Source organism: Leptosomus discolor, chromosome 5 (genome assembly GCF_034619465.1).
Source record: "Leptosomus discolor isolate bLepDis1 chromosome 5, bLepDis1.hap2, whole genome shotgun sequence".
Taxonomy (NCBI): domain Eukaryota; kingdom Metazoa; phylum Chordata; class Aves; order Leptosomiformes; family Leptosomidae; genus Leptosomus; species Leptosomus discolor.
In genome coordinates this window covers 72269587-72283254 of record NC_141395.1, presented here as the reverse complement: position 1 = coordinate 72283254, position 13668 = coordinate 72269587, and the positions used below count along the sequence as shown (strand labels likewise).

The following is a 13668-nucleotide window of genomic DNA, read 5'->3' as shown; positions in this document are numbered from 1 at the left end:
CCAGTGTCACCAGACAAGAGCCATTCTGTCCATCCCCCGTGACTCTGTGGACTGGGACATGGATGACAACGGCAAATAGTCATGAAACAACAAGAAGTGTCACATTTCTGACTCTGACCACCTATAAAAAAATTAGTTATTTGAGGCAAGAAAGCATGTGCATTGCAGACAGGCATGGAAACCAGAGAATAAAATGCATGTACTGCTTGGAATGTCATGGGCCCTGCTCTTCCGAGCTTGAAGAGCCGTTACTAACAGCGTGATCTATGGTTCTTCAAGACTGTCTTTGAGTCTTCAGGATTGGTTTCTCCAGCCCTGACACCCATGCATGCAGAAGCAGCACCCTGAAGGGCAAAACCTGCCCTACTTCCCTCTCCAGCTGCTTCATTTCCATCTCAGCCAAGGGAAGAAGCTGCAGGCAAGTCAAAGTGTCTGTGATTATAACCTGTACCAAATTCTCACAGCTACAGGACAGAAGAAATTATGCTTTAAGTACTTTTCCAGACTAAGAAACCATTCAGGCAGAGGAGAAAGGTGCGTCCATAGAGGATAGCTGCTAACCAGTTGTGCTAAAATAAGAGAAAGTTAATCTACATCTGCCTAACTGTCCATTGGCAAGTTTTGCTTTATTTAAGAACTTCCTTTAAAATTTTAAAGTTTACCCCACCTTGTTTGGTTTCTACTCTGCCAGTATCAAAGCTCATGCACAGTTCTGATGAAAGATGAGCCCAGGACAGAAACAGCTCAGCTCAAAGGACAGCCAGTGCTAGATGAAGACCAAGCCCTGTGAATCACAAGCCAAGAAACTGCAGTGGCTAAAGCAGCCCCTATTTTAAGGGAATAACCAGGATTTAACAGCAAGGAAGTCTGGCTAAGGAAAAACCCTGTGGCTCAGGAATGGGGAGGAGAAAGCCTCTTCCATGGAAATCACGCCAGCTTCAAACCTTAGGATATAATCCCCAAGGGAAACAGAGCAGGCAGCGAGCTCAGTTTTTGAGCAGGAATCCTTCCACAACCCAAATCCCTCACCCATCAAACGAGGCTAAAACTCGTTTTCTGCAGGGGATGAAATGCTGCTGGGGATGGGACAGGGCAGAGCTGTCCTCCAGCCACAGCAGGGGCAAGAGACCATGAGCTTTCCGCTTGCCTTTCCCACCGCCATGCCACGGTTCAGCAGCGCAAGGGGTGAGCAGGAGGAGAGCTGTAAAGTGCAACCGACTTCCCGCCATTTTCCTGGTTCAGCTCGTTGCTTCTGGTCCTTGATGAACAAATCAGCAGGGCTTTGATTTATTCCTCCTTCTTCATCCTGTCTTCTCCAGCTTGGGATCAGGAAGCAATGGGAAATCTGTTTCAGAAACACCTCGTGCACCTTCAAAACCTACGCAAGCCTCTTCTTCCACCCCACTACAACCATCTGTAGGACTTGTCATTACCGTCAGCCACGCCAACAGCTACTAAAGGTGCTCGTGAATCCCAACCATTTATACCCAAGTCTAACAGAGAAATTCAGGGAAGATCTGCAGCACCTAATTTAAAATCCCTCCTTGCTCCTAAGTGCTTTCCATTCTCGCTAATTCACCCTAATCCCCAATCTACCTGCTTACATCTGCCGAGTCCTTCCTCACTGTTGATCTTTAATCCCTGCCCACTTCTAGCTGCCAGCACCTGCCTCCAAGCAAACGTCAACCTGGAAGCAGAGACAGTTAGCAATGATATTTTTGAACTGACAGCATGGATAAAGCTTTATTCCTTTTTTTTCCACTGAATTCCAATTCTATTTGTGTCGTACATACTTGGGTCAGCTGTGTCTACCGTTCCATAACGTACAGAAGTGAGTTTGTATACATTCTGCAAATAAATACATCCTTATAATTAGGTTGTAGAACAGAAATCCACAACTACATTATTTCAGTGTCTATATAAATCTCCATTCCCTTTTTGCTGGCAGAAGCCAATATTATAAAACTCCACTTGCATCTTCAAAGAGGAAAACAAAAAAAGCACACATACTCCAAGGATGCTAAATTCTATTCTTTTAATCAATTAAAAAAGACATATTCTAGATCCATAAGAATTAAATTAATTAGATAATACTAGCAGGAGGGGAAGGAATCAAGAAAACAGGGAAGTTAAGAGATTTGCACTGGCCACACTACAGAGTAGTGGCAGCGGTTACCAAGACTTGGAAGTTCACAGCTTTAAAAGCTTTATTCTCCCATGTCAAATAAACCCTTGTTTCTCATTCAATACTGAAAAATAAGTGGTCTGGAGCTCCCAGACTCAGTATTTTGGATGTGCTTTCCGGAAAGAAATAGCAATATACATGTCAAACAGGAATTATTCCCAGCAGAAGAAATTTTACAATAGATTGTCTATTAGGCACCACCTAGGCTTAAAACAAATGCGTATTTATCCATATGCTGGTTTTGGCTGGGATAGAGTCCATTTCCTTCATAGTAGCTGCTTTGGGCTTGTGCTGGAAAAAGTGTTGATGATAACATGGGGATATTTTAATTTCTGCTGAGCAGTGCTCACACAGAGTCAAGGCCTCTTCTGCTTCTCCTCCCACCCCACCAGCGAGTAGGCTGGGGGTGCACGAGAAGTTGGGAGGGGACACAGCTGACTAAAGGGATATTCCATACCATATGACATCGTGCTTAGCATATAAAGCTGGGGGAAGAAGCAGGAAGGGTGAGGGGGAACGTTCGCAGTGATGGTGTTTGTCTCCCCAAGTCATTGTTATGTGTGATGGAGCCCTGCTTTCCTGGAGATGGCTCAACACCTGCTTGCCCATGGGAAGTGGTGGATGAATTCCTTGTTTTGCTTTGCTTGAGTGTGTAGCTTTTGCTTTCCCTATTCAACTGCCTTTATCTCAACTCACGACTTTTACCTTTTTTCTGATTCTCTCCCCCATCCCATCGTGGGGGGAGTGAGCGAGTGGCTGTGTGGGGCTGAGCTGCCAGCTGGGGTTAAGCCATGACAATCCATTTAAAAACATACACCTTAGCTCTGCCTTACAGACAGGTAAAGACATACATAACCTTTTTTTTTTTCTCCTTTTTTTTTTTTTTTTTTTTTTTTTTTTTTTTTTTTAAGAGAAGCATGTGATCAGCCAGGATACCAGCTGGATATTCCCAAGCAATGTTCTGGACTTCTCCAGGGCTGTGCAAGCAAATGAGGAGAAAAACGCCCCTCCTTGGGGGATCAGAGATCTACAGGTGGGAGCAGGAGTGATGGAGCAGAGCCTGGATCCATACATACGCTCCAAAACGTCAACGACTTGCTCGGCTACGGGCTGCGTTCACGCACAGACGTTTTGCTGGTTTATATTTCTTTATTTTTTTGCCTGTAACACTGTATTCACTCCAACCTGGTGAATACACCAAGCTCCATCTCACCCAGTATGCTCTGCAGCACTCACTTTCCATATCACCACAGCACAGGCAGCAGAGGTTAATTTTCCCCTTCCTAAACTTTATCCTCGGTTTCAGATTCTTTGGATTTGTTCATTTTTACAGCCAAAACCCCAAACAGAAATTCTGCAACAACAACAACAACAAAAAGATCCCTGAAGCAATACACTTAATATAAAGTTTGCTTTGCAGCCAAAGATGAGGGTGTTGGAGCACAGCCTCACCCATGCTAACAATGTGAGCTGTGCCAATGTCTGATTTGTACCTGGGGAATGCTTGGGACAAAGAAAAATCACACCAGGTACTATTCTAGCTCTCCTTCCAGTGCCCAATGTCCATTCCCAAATTTACTGGGGTCACTACAGCAATAGCAAAGGAGATAGAGCATGCACTTTACCACTTACTGAACATTAACATCCTTGCAATCCAACCTAGGACAGACAAAGCCAAACTTCATTTCATTCTCACTTGGTTTCCTGATGTGCACAAACACACAAACAAAAAAAAAAAAAAAAAAAAAAAAAAAAAAAGAAAACTTTTAGCAAGCCATAAGAGCAGTAAAAACTGCCAGCACCTTCCAAAGAAGGCAATACAACACGACACGGTGTGGATAAACCTGTGCTAGCAATGACAGCCTTTTCCAGTGTAATCTGGGGGCTCTCCCCTTCATGCTGCAGCCAAGGAGTTGCAGAACCTCAGGAAAAATGCTGGCTGGAGCATTTAGCCTGGCTGGAGCCTGATTCTGCTTTCTGCTTGGGAAGACGACTGGATGAACCCAACTGGCATGCAGACACTGCCCCAGCAGCCCTGGACGTGGCATGTTGAGAGCAAACCTGGGAATGAACTTTTGACCAGATCTGCCGCTGATTTCAGGCCATAACCTCCCCGCTAGCACAGCAAGACACAGGTGAGTGCTGGGACATGCACGGTGACACAGCTCTGGTGGAAAAGCAAACAGCTGGAGAAGAAGAGCCCCAACCTCAGCCTGTTTCCCATGGATCCCCTTTCAGCATGCATGGACAGACGTTGGTACAAGGTCGTGGAGTAATCCTGCTGCTCGATTTCAGCTTCAGGTAGACTTATTTACAGGCACAGTTTAAGGAAAAAAAGGCTCGAGATCCAAGCATGCTACTGCCAAGATGGAAAGGACAGGATGGGAAGCACGGGGTGCAAGACCAGGGGTACAGAAAACACGAAGGAAGCCTTGCAGCACTTGAAGGAATTTCATAATACAGCCAAGCACTCACTCATGGCTTATTGGACAAGGGCTCTAAAGCAAAAACCTCTCTGCTCTCCTAACTGCAGAAGAGCTCTCAAGCAACTATTGGCAAAAAAAAAAAAAAAATTGATTGAACTGACAGTATTAACGAAATCTCGGCAGCATTGACGTCTTGTCCAGGTCTGATCTGCTTAAACAAGAACCGATACAAACTTAGTGTGAGGCGATGGCCGAGCTTTATTGGTTTAGTAAAAGTTAACTTTTCTTTGCTCTGCATCTGAGACAAAGCCTTAGCTTACTGGCTCTGCCAGAGATCAGCCAGCAGCAAAAAGTATTGGCACACAGTAATTTCAGGAGCTGAAAGTAAAGGACAGGACAGTCTTTTCTCCTTTAGGGAAATAGATCCACCTGGAAAGACATCCCAGGAGGAGGCCCTGAGGTCTGGGATTCACAGCCAGACACCCATTGGGAAACTAAAGGGACCACCAGCACATTCGTTCTGCTCCTCTTTCCCTACTGAGGTCCTTCTACCCACACGACGAGCAGACTGTGGGCAGAAGATCTTCTTAAACTACTCCTAATTTGACCGTAATGGAGTGGAAACTGGAGCAAGCTCTTCTGAGAGGATGAGATGTTTAAAGGTATTTCCCGCTGAACGATGCCTAAGGCGAGGCCAGTGTCTTTGCTTTCTGATTTTCTCTTAAAGATTGGGAGCACTGGCATGACTTTCACATGTTTACAGTAAAATCACTTTGGATGATCAAGACTAGCAACAAAATTGGTAGAGAAAAAAAAAAAAAAGTTTATCTTTACATAAGAGGTTTTGGTTGTTTTTTTGTTTATTCCGTTTTTTTTCTTTTTTTTTTTAAATGCCATGAAGTTGTCAGCTCACCCTCATATATTTCATTAAAATACTTATTTATTCCAATGGTGTGTTCTGGTTTTGCTGCTTATATAAATAAATGCATAACCACTTAACTTCCTTGAAATACTGAGATTATAGCAAAACATTTATTATAACGTTAAAATTGCCAGAAGGAATAGGGCAGAGGTTTTCAAAACAAACAGTTTCAAAGTTAATTCGTGTATGAAAGTTAATTCTCCTGGCAATTCCTTCTGCTATAAAACATGTTGTTCATTATTCTTTAATATGTTTTCTTATGTTTAGGCTTATTAATTCATTAAATCACTGCTAGGATCTCTAAGAACGGGATCTAAAACAGAGAATATTATCTAAATTTACTGAAACTGGACTAAGGAAATAAATATATAACATTTGGAAGTCTTGCACGATAGCAAAGAAACAAAATGAAATAATTCTGCTGTAAATGCCACAAACAGCTTTTTGAGATTGTCTGGTGGGAGACATCATCTTACTACGATTTTTTGTGGGTTTTGCATCTAGGCTTTGACCTGCACTTTATTTCAGGACAGTTAATGACTTATCTAATATGACAGCCGACTCCTCTACTTCTCTGTCCCCATAAATTCAAGAAAATAGGACAGGACCTAAGACCTAGAAGTGAAAGTCAATCATTAAGATTCTCAGAAACTTTTTACACAATGTTTGATAAGTCTTTTTAGTGCTGTATAAAATAGAGGCAAGACCACTTTCTTTACAGTCTAGGTGGTAACCCTGAAGGAATACTTGCGAACTGCTCTACATGAGGCAGATAAAAGACGGTACAGAAGGTTGCACTAGGAATCCTTCCTTCCATTCTACACTTGATGGGACTCCATCCCAAACTCACGCTTTGGTTATATTACTGAACGTGACCAAGACAAGGTGGAATCCTTCAGTTTTAAAGGCTTTAACTTTTGGGAAAAAAAAAAAAAAGCATCCCCTATATAAACACATGCTACTACTGTACTGTAGCTTTGAATCCCCCCCAAAGACTCAAAGATTATGTTCTTGCTTTGCTTCACTGCTTTTAACTCTTTCTAACACTCTACGCTAATGACACTGAAGTGCATCATTAGGTCCCTCGTTGCTCCAGTGAGGAATAATTTACCATGATCAGACCTAAACTATCTTCCAGACCCTTAGGACAATGCTGCATACTGCCACGACCAAGGGTTTCCCTGTGCCTTTAATAGCATTGCAAGTATTGGAAGGAATTTGAGAAATTAATGCAAAACCAAAGCAGTATTCAAGCCCCAATATAGGAAAAGGATTAACCACCTGCTTAATGTTAATTAACCTCACAGGGCCTCCTTTTGTGCTTAAGAGTTTGTTATGTGCTTCAGCACTTCGCAGTTTCAAAATGCAAAGCTGGCAGTGGATTCCTTCCCACGGTTTGCCATCAGACCCAGAGCTGCAATGAGATCACGTGGTGGTCAGGCCACAGCTTCTGAGTGAGTTTTGTCTACAAAACATCTACCCCAGCTTTAGCTACTGGATCTGGGTCTCCAGCAGAGCTCCTGCCATCCCCATCCCACCAAAGGGGTCACAACCGGTGCGAACACCTCTCTCCCATGCAGCACATGAGCTCTGCGACTTTGTCAATCTAGAGGAAAAAATGAATCCTGTGATGGGATTCTTAAGGACAAATCACTTTCCAAACTGCCAGGAAAACAGCAAAATAGGATTGGAGAGGACAGAAGGATGGTCCAGCTGATAAGACAGGACAGAAACAGCACTGCCAGCACTTACACATGACTTTCCACCCAAGAGTTGGCTGGTGCACCACAGAGGCAGGTAGGTGGTAGAGAGGGAAGGGTGAAGATAATTATAGACCCGATTCCTGGAAAAATGTTAGAACAAATCATTTAACAATTGCTAAGTATTAAAATGATAATTATGTGATATATACCCAGAGAACACTGCCAAGAACATCTTGCATGGACCAATCTAATTTCGTTCTGTGACAAGATAACCAAGCTAGCAGAGAAGGAGAAAGACACATGTGTGATATATCTTGAGTACAACTCTGGCCAGTGTCCCACACACTATCTTCACAAGCAGCTGAAGGAAAAATGGTCTAGATGAGGTCACAGTAAAATTAAACACTGACACAACGGGCCCTTGAGCACACCTAGAAACATTGCACCTCTGCAATATGAAATTACCCTCACCCTTCCAAATCTGGCATTTACTGTCCAGGGCACACTAAGGTTAATAAAAGCACTGTTAAAAATTTCCTGGCTTGTGGAATTTTAATTCAAGCTATTTGAATTCCCTGACCTCTAAGCCTTCCTGCGTACAGCAGGTTTTGTTCATTTTTCCCACAAAGATGGTTTTGGAAAGAAAGGTTGAACATGGTATAGAGGCCATCAAAATTGTAAGAATTCAGGGTTTACTACCTACTGCTGTACAGTGTTTAATCTCTGTTTGTTTCAGACACGTCACACTACTTTAAAGAAAAACCAACTTTTTAAGTCATGTCAATCTTTTTAATTTCTCAGGTTAAATAATAAAACCAAAAAGAAAAAAAAACCCAACAACTTTCAATTACCTACTTTCCAACTTCTCGATGTAACACCAATGCACAGCTGAAGCCCAGAGAAGCCCCTACAAGGAAACAGGGGAACATTTGGTTTTACATGAATTTTTGGGACCTGAATGAGGATATGAAATGCAGATGCTGCTGGAGGAAGACATAACTCACAACTGCAAAGCAGGGACATGGCTTATGCCTCCACTTGCCACTCCTTGCTGTTCTTCAGCTGCTGTGGGATGACACTGTCAATCATCAAAATTCCTATAGTCCAAGCAGTCTGGTGGTCTCCCTTGTGACACACCTTAGGGTGCTCCCTGGTTGAGGCTACAGAATGTTCAAGTTTTGCTAAGCATGACCTCTCTTTCCTCCCAACAATTTCTGACAATAAATAAATAAATAAATAAGTATACTTGTTTTTTCCCTAAGAAATCCTGGATATCCAGCAACATCACCAAAAGCAGAGTTTAAACTACAGTTGTCTGACCCCAGGAGTCCCAGGCAAACCAAATTCCCCCCAAAACAGCCTCCAGGATTCCTCCCAAATCTGCTGCAAACAGAGCCTGTGGATCTCTCTAATTAAGCTGGTCAGCAAGGGCAACCGCCGCACGGATTGATGATGGGCCGTAAGTCCATCCACCATCACCATGTCAGCCCGGGGCTAAGGGAAGGACCTTCAAGTCATTCATCATTCCCAGCTTGGGGAATGCATTTGGATCGGGCGTGGAGGAAACACAGCCAAGATGGACAGACGACTATTAGGACAGAGGATACCCTCTTGGTAGTACCATCCTTTATTAAAAAAACATCAACAAAGCTTGAGTCCCCTTTTCTCTGCTGTCTTTTATGAAAGTAAAGACTTCAAAAATGAAGTCCTAGTGGTTCTTTTTTTCCCCCTATCCCACCATGCGACCACTTGCTGGGACAAGCCTCCAGCTCCTTGGGTAAGCTGGGGCTGCTTCCATGCCAATTTATTACTGAAAATCTGTTAAGCGGTGCCACTCCCATCACCTTTATTGTTGCAGGATCCCAGGTTTTTCTGTTGGATGACTAAATATTACCGCTGGACGACACGCTACTGTCTAACAGTGACTATCTGCAGGGATGCTGATACTTGTTTTTATTTATTTATTAGACATAAAGAGAATAAGAGGTTCAGAGCACACGCAGAACATGTCCATCAAGGTCCATCCCCTCTGTGAGCAGACATACATATGCCGGAAAGAAGGCCACGCTCTTTTGTTCCAGCCATACCATGATCTAATACAGCAAGCAGTTTTTCTTAGCCAGCCAGTCATCCGTCTTTCAGAAGCAGGAGGCAGACGATTAGTGTTGCATTACCCTTTCCTGACACCTAATTAATGATAATATTTGGGGATACTACAACAAAAGACACATGGTGTGTGTTACTCAGTCTTCCATGGCAATAGGGCATGGGGAGCTAGGCAGGTTCAGATGTAACGTTTCTGATTGAGACACACAGAAAGGAGAAAAGTTTCTCCAAATTGCCCTTAGACGATGCAATTAGGTTCCTTCCCTTGCCATCCTTTCCACGGGATGCCTAGCCAACCCAGCATTTAGCAGATCCACAACCAATTTTGGCTTGCTGGGAAAATCAGCCCTGAAGGACCTTGGAGACGTGTCCATCACAACGCCACCTGAGATGATGTGTGCCTGCATGGAGGTGAAGCCAGCACTCAAGTCCAAGACATAAGGTGTTAACAGGCTCCGACCAGGCAGCCAACAGACCATGGCTGTCTCGAGAAAGCCGATGTTTCTGCATCAGCTGCTTTTTGCACTTCATTGAGGGTGGCTTCAGTGTCACACTGGTAACCGCCAAATGACGGGCACGCTGGGCACAATGAAGTACCTCTTCAAATATTTAGGGACTGCAAGTGTCTTGGATTATTCTGTGCATTTGCATTAAATATAGCAGTCCTTTCATACAGTGCAATAAGTATTCATGTTTTTTTAACCCAAACTACAATGCATTGAGATTCATCATTTGTCTAGTCCACATTTGAATTCTCTTTTCTTATGCTTCTTTCATTGTGCTCAAGTACCCCATTCTTCCTTGCTTTTATGCTTTTAATTTTGCCTTGTAGAATAGCCTAAAAATCACTATTTACAAGTTAACAGACAACTCACACTTACTTCAATACTTTCTCCCTGTTCAAAGAAAAAAAAACATAATTACACTCAAACTCATAAGAAAATAGAAAACCAAGAGAAACCTCTACGTTACTTTTATATTTTCATCCAGGGGAGAACAGTTATTTGCAAAACAATGAAATGTTTCCCAAAGAACACTGGCAACCCTCAAAACTTTAAAACCAAGTCAGGCTGCATTAAGGAACAGCCTAGCCAAAACCAAAGGCAACTGAAGAGAAGGGTGATGCTCTTCCCTGGTGCAAAATGATAACACAGCCCTTTGCCTGATGCTTATGGAGAGGTCTCAACTTCCAGCTGTGCCTTCACCATAGCCACTACAGCCTCACCCTGCAGTGCAAGACAGACCCAGGATCAAAATTAAATATAAGAACATACTCCATCTAACAAGGCTTGCTGAAAGCCAGACTAGATTAACCCAGATCCAGCCCTACAGCAATTGCCCATCTGAATTGGGATCTGGAACACACCTGGGCAGCTGGAAACATGGTCTTATCTGCCCATGCCTGCCTACATGGGCTGGCCTCTGCAACAGCAGCTCAGAAGTGGGCAGGCTGAGACCTACCTTCTACCTCCATGCATAAACCAGCCCCATGTCAACAGGGACAACCATTGCACTACCCAGTGTTCTTCTGGCAAAGGATGCCTCCTACAACTTGCCTATGTCAAGACACAGTAGAGTCAACACCTTCAATACATGCAAGCAGCAGGTTATAACCATTAGCTGCGCTCCGCGTTACAGCAGTTACATTATGAATTTGCTTTTATGAAGCACAGCTTTGACTTGCACATTTGGGACCACTTCAGATACACAGGTTGGCACCTAGATGCTTTTCTCTTTCTAATTTAGTGTTTCTAGAGTCCTTTGGGGCAAGGGGGAAACAAGTAAGGAAAGCACCTCTGGTCTTTGCTTAAAATCATGCCTCAAAAAAAGAATCCACAGCCATTTGCAAGCCACTGTTTATGGTTTCAGCATTTCCTCAGCAAGTTTTTGACCCTGCTACCACATCCAAGCATGTTTCCCAGACTCAAGCACCCTCCACAGCCATTAAGCTACCCTCTGTGGAAGCACAGCCCACTGCCCTTTGCCCATCTTCACATCTACTCCCATCATCAGTGCACCTACAGCCAGCCACAGAGCAGACATATAGACAAATTTTTTGCAAAGACGCTGGGGAGATGAGGAAAGACATGAGCAGGTCTAGAGAATATTCCACATTTCTTCTCCTAGTCCCCCAAAATACCTCCAAAATCCTCATCAGTGCTGCTCTTCCACATTGTAGCCTCACTGAGCATGAGTATTGGGTCTGGCTGAAATGGAGCTGATTTTCCCCATAGTGGCTTTGTGATGTGCTTCGTATCAGTAGCTAGAAAAGGTGTTGATAACACACTAGTGTTTTGGCTACCGCCAAGCAGCGCTCACACAGCATCAAGGCTGTCTCTCCAACATTTCCCCCATCTCACCCAGTAGGCTGGGGATGGGCAAGATCTTGGGAGGAGGCAAAGCCATGACAGCTGACCCAAACTGATCAAAGGGATATTCCATACCCTATGACGTCTGCTCAGCAATAAAAGCTAGGAGAACACGTGGAGCGGGGTCATTCGTTATTACAATGTTTGTCTTAATGTTTGTCTTTGGGAGCAACCACTACACATATTGAAGCCCTACTTCCCAGGAAGTGGCTGGACATTGCCCGCTTATGGGAAGTAGAGAATAAATCTTCTGTTTTCCTTTGCTTCTACACACAGCCTTTCCTTTTGCTTTATTAAACTGCCTTTATCCCGACCCACCAGATTTTTTCCATTTTCCCCCACCCCATCTTGCTGAGGAAGGAAGCGATAGAGTGGCTTGGTGGGCACCCAACATCCAGCCAAGGTCAACCCACCACAGCACAGTAAGACTCATCACACAAATAAAATACAACAGAAGTTTGGTTTTTGCTTTTGAAAATCACCATCAGAAACGAGCTCTGGAGAGAGTGTGATATTTATACAACAGCCACACTGAACATGAGCAAGTAAAACTTCAGTCCCCAGAGAGGCAAGTAGAATAAATTACAGAAAGGGATCAATACTTTACCAAGAGGTTGATAGCCTTGTCTTGAAGGGCCTCCAAATGGATTCCTGCTCCCAAATCCACTCCCATCAATGGATCCATAAGACATTTTCTAGATAGCAATGGATGCAGGATTATACTTCAAACCTAAGAAAACAGAGAAAAAGATACAACACTGTTAAAAGCCAGTTAAATCCCAGCATTCTAAGAAAAAAGGAGCAAAAAAAAAAAAAGGCAAATGAAAAAATACAGGACTATCTCCACTATCTCCAAGCTTCAGGATCCCCACCTGCAAAAATTAAAAGCACTAAAATCCAGGTCTCCTGGACTACAGATGATCTTGGGGGCAACCAAGTCATTTGACCTCCCTGTGCCTTATTTTCTCTAGCGATAAAGGGCAACCATTTATCTGTTTCAGCCATGGCAAGACTTTTAATTCCTCACTGATCACGAAGTGCTTTGAGACCCTGAGCTGGTAGGCAAAGGCTAGGCACTCAATCAAAAAAAGGTAATGCTGTCTTCTGGAACATTACCTGGCTAGGAGTCTATCCATCATACTGTAGTCTTGATGAGCTCTCAAAAGAGACAGTTTACTGCTGTATTAGAAGCTCCTGGGCCTCTAGTATAAATATTAGAGCCAGAGTTATTTCTCCTTGCTGGTTTGGTTTTTGTTTTGTTTTTTTTTTTCTTTGTTTTTTTTTTAAAAAAAACAAAAAACAAAAAAAAAAAACAAACAAAAAAAAACCACTAACCCAACAAAAAAGCTCCAAGGCCTAAGGTAGCAGCAGCAAAATTAAATCAATGCAGCACTGTCAGAGAAAGACTACTTCTTCCCCCTTTCCACCTCCCCGTTGTCTCACCATGGGCCCCAGATACCCTCCAGCATATCAGCAGGGTCCCAGGACTTTGATATTAAAAATAGTTCAACTGCAAGGCATGGAGATGATGACTGCAAAGGAAGACAAGAGATAAAGGTACTGCATCAGCTGGGGCATGATTCAGGACCAAACCCAGCTGCCGCTTCCTTATACTGAGACTATGAAAAAATGTCCCAAACAGGGAAAATCTGGAGGCTGAAGATAGAGATTCATTCCCCAAAAAAGGCAGATGGCAACGCTGCCTACTGGGTAGCCCTTCATCAAGCAGTGATGCTGCAGTATAGCAGCATGGGAGAGTCCAGCGGAGAAGACACGCTAGTATGAGACGACTGGGAATACCACATGCTCTCCCTGTAAGGAGTTGCCCTGTCTTACAAACGTCACTTGTTAACTGAAGGACAATCAAAAAAACTGGACCAACAAACCATCCTCTCCAACAAGCATGTGCAATCCCTTCAATGTGATGGCAGTGTCATAAAATTACAGTACAGTTTGT

At 43.5% G+C, this 13668-nt stretch overlaps 1 protein-coding gene across 1 annotated transcript in view; it reads right to left on the bottom strand.

Annotated features, from left to right (window-relative positions):
- The window catches only part of TSNARE1 (t-SNARE domain containing 1), a 197085-nt gene extending 184682 nt beyond the window's left edge, over positions 1-12403 (bottom strand). Inside the window, exon 1 of the mRNA XM_086466042.1 lies at positions 12319-12403. Coding sequence (XP_086322168.1) covers positions 12319-12403 — 85 coding nt within the window. The remainder of the gene's footprint in view (positions 1-12318) is intronic.
- Between the last annotated feature and the right edge of the window lie 1265 nt (positions 12404-13668).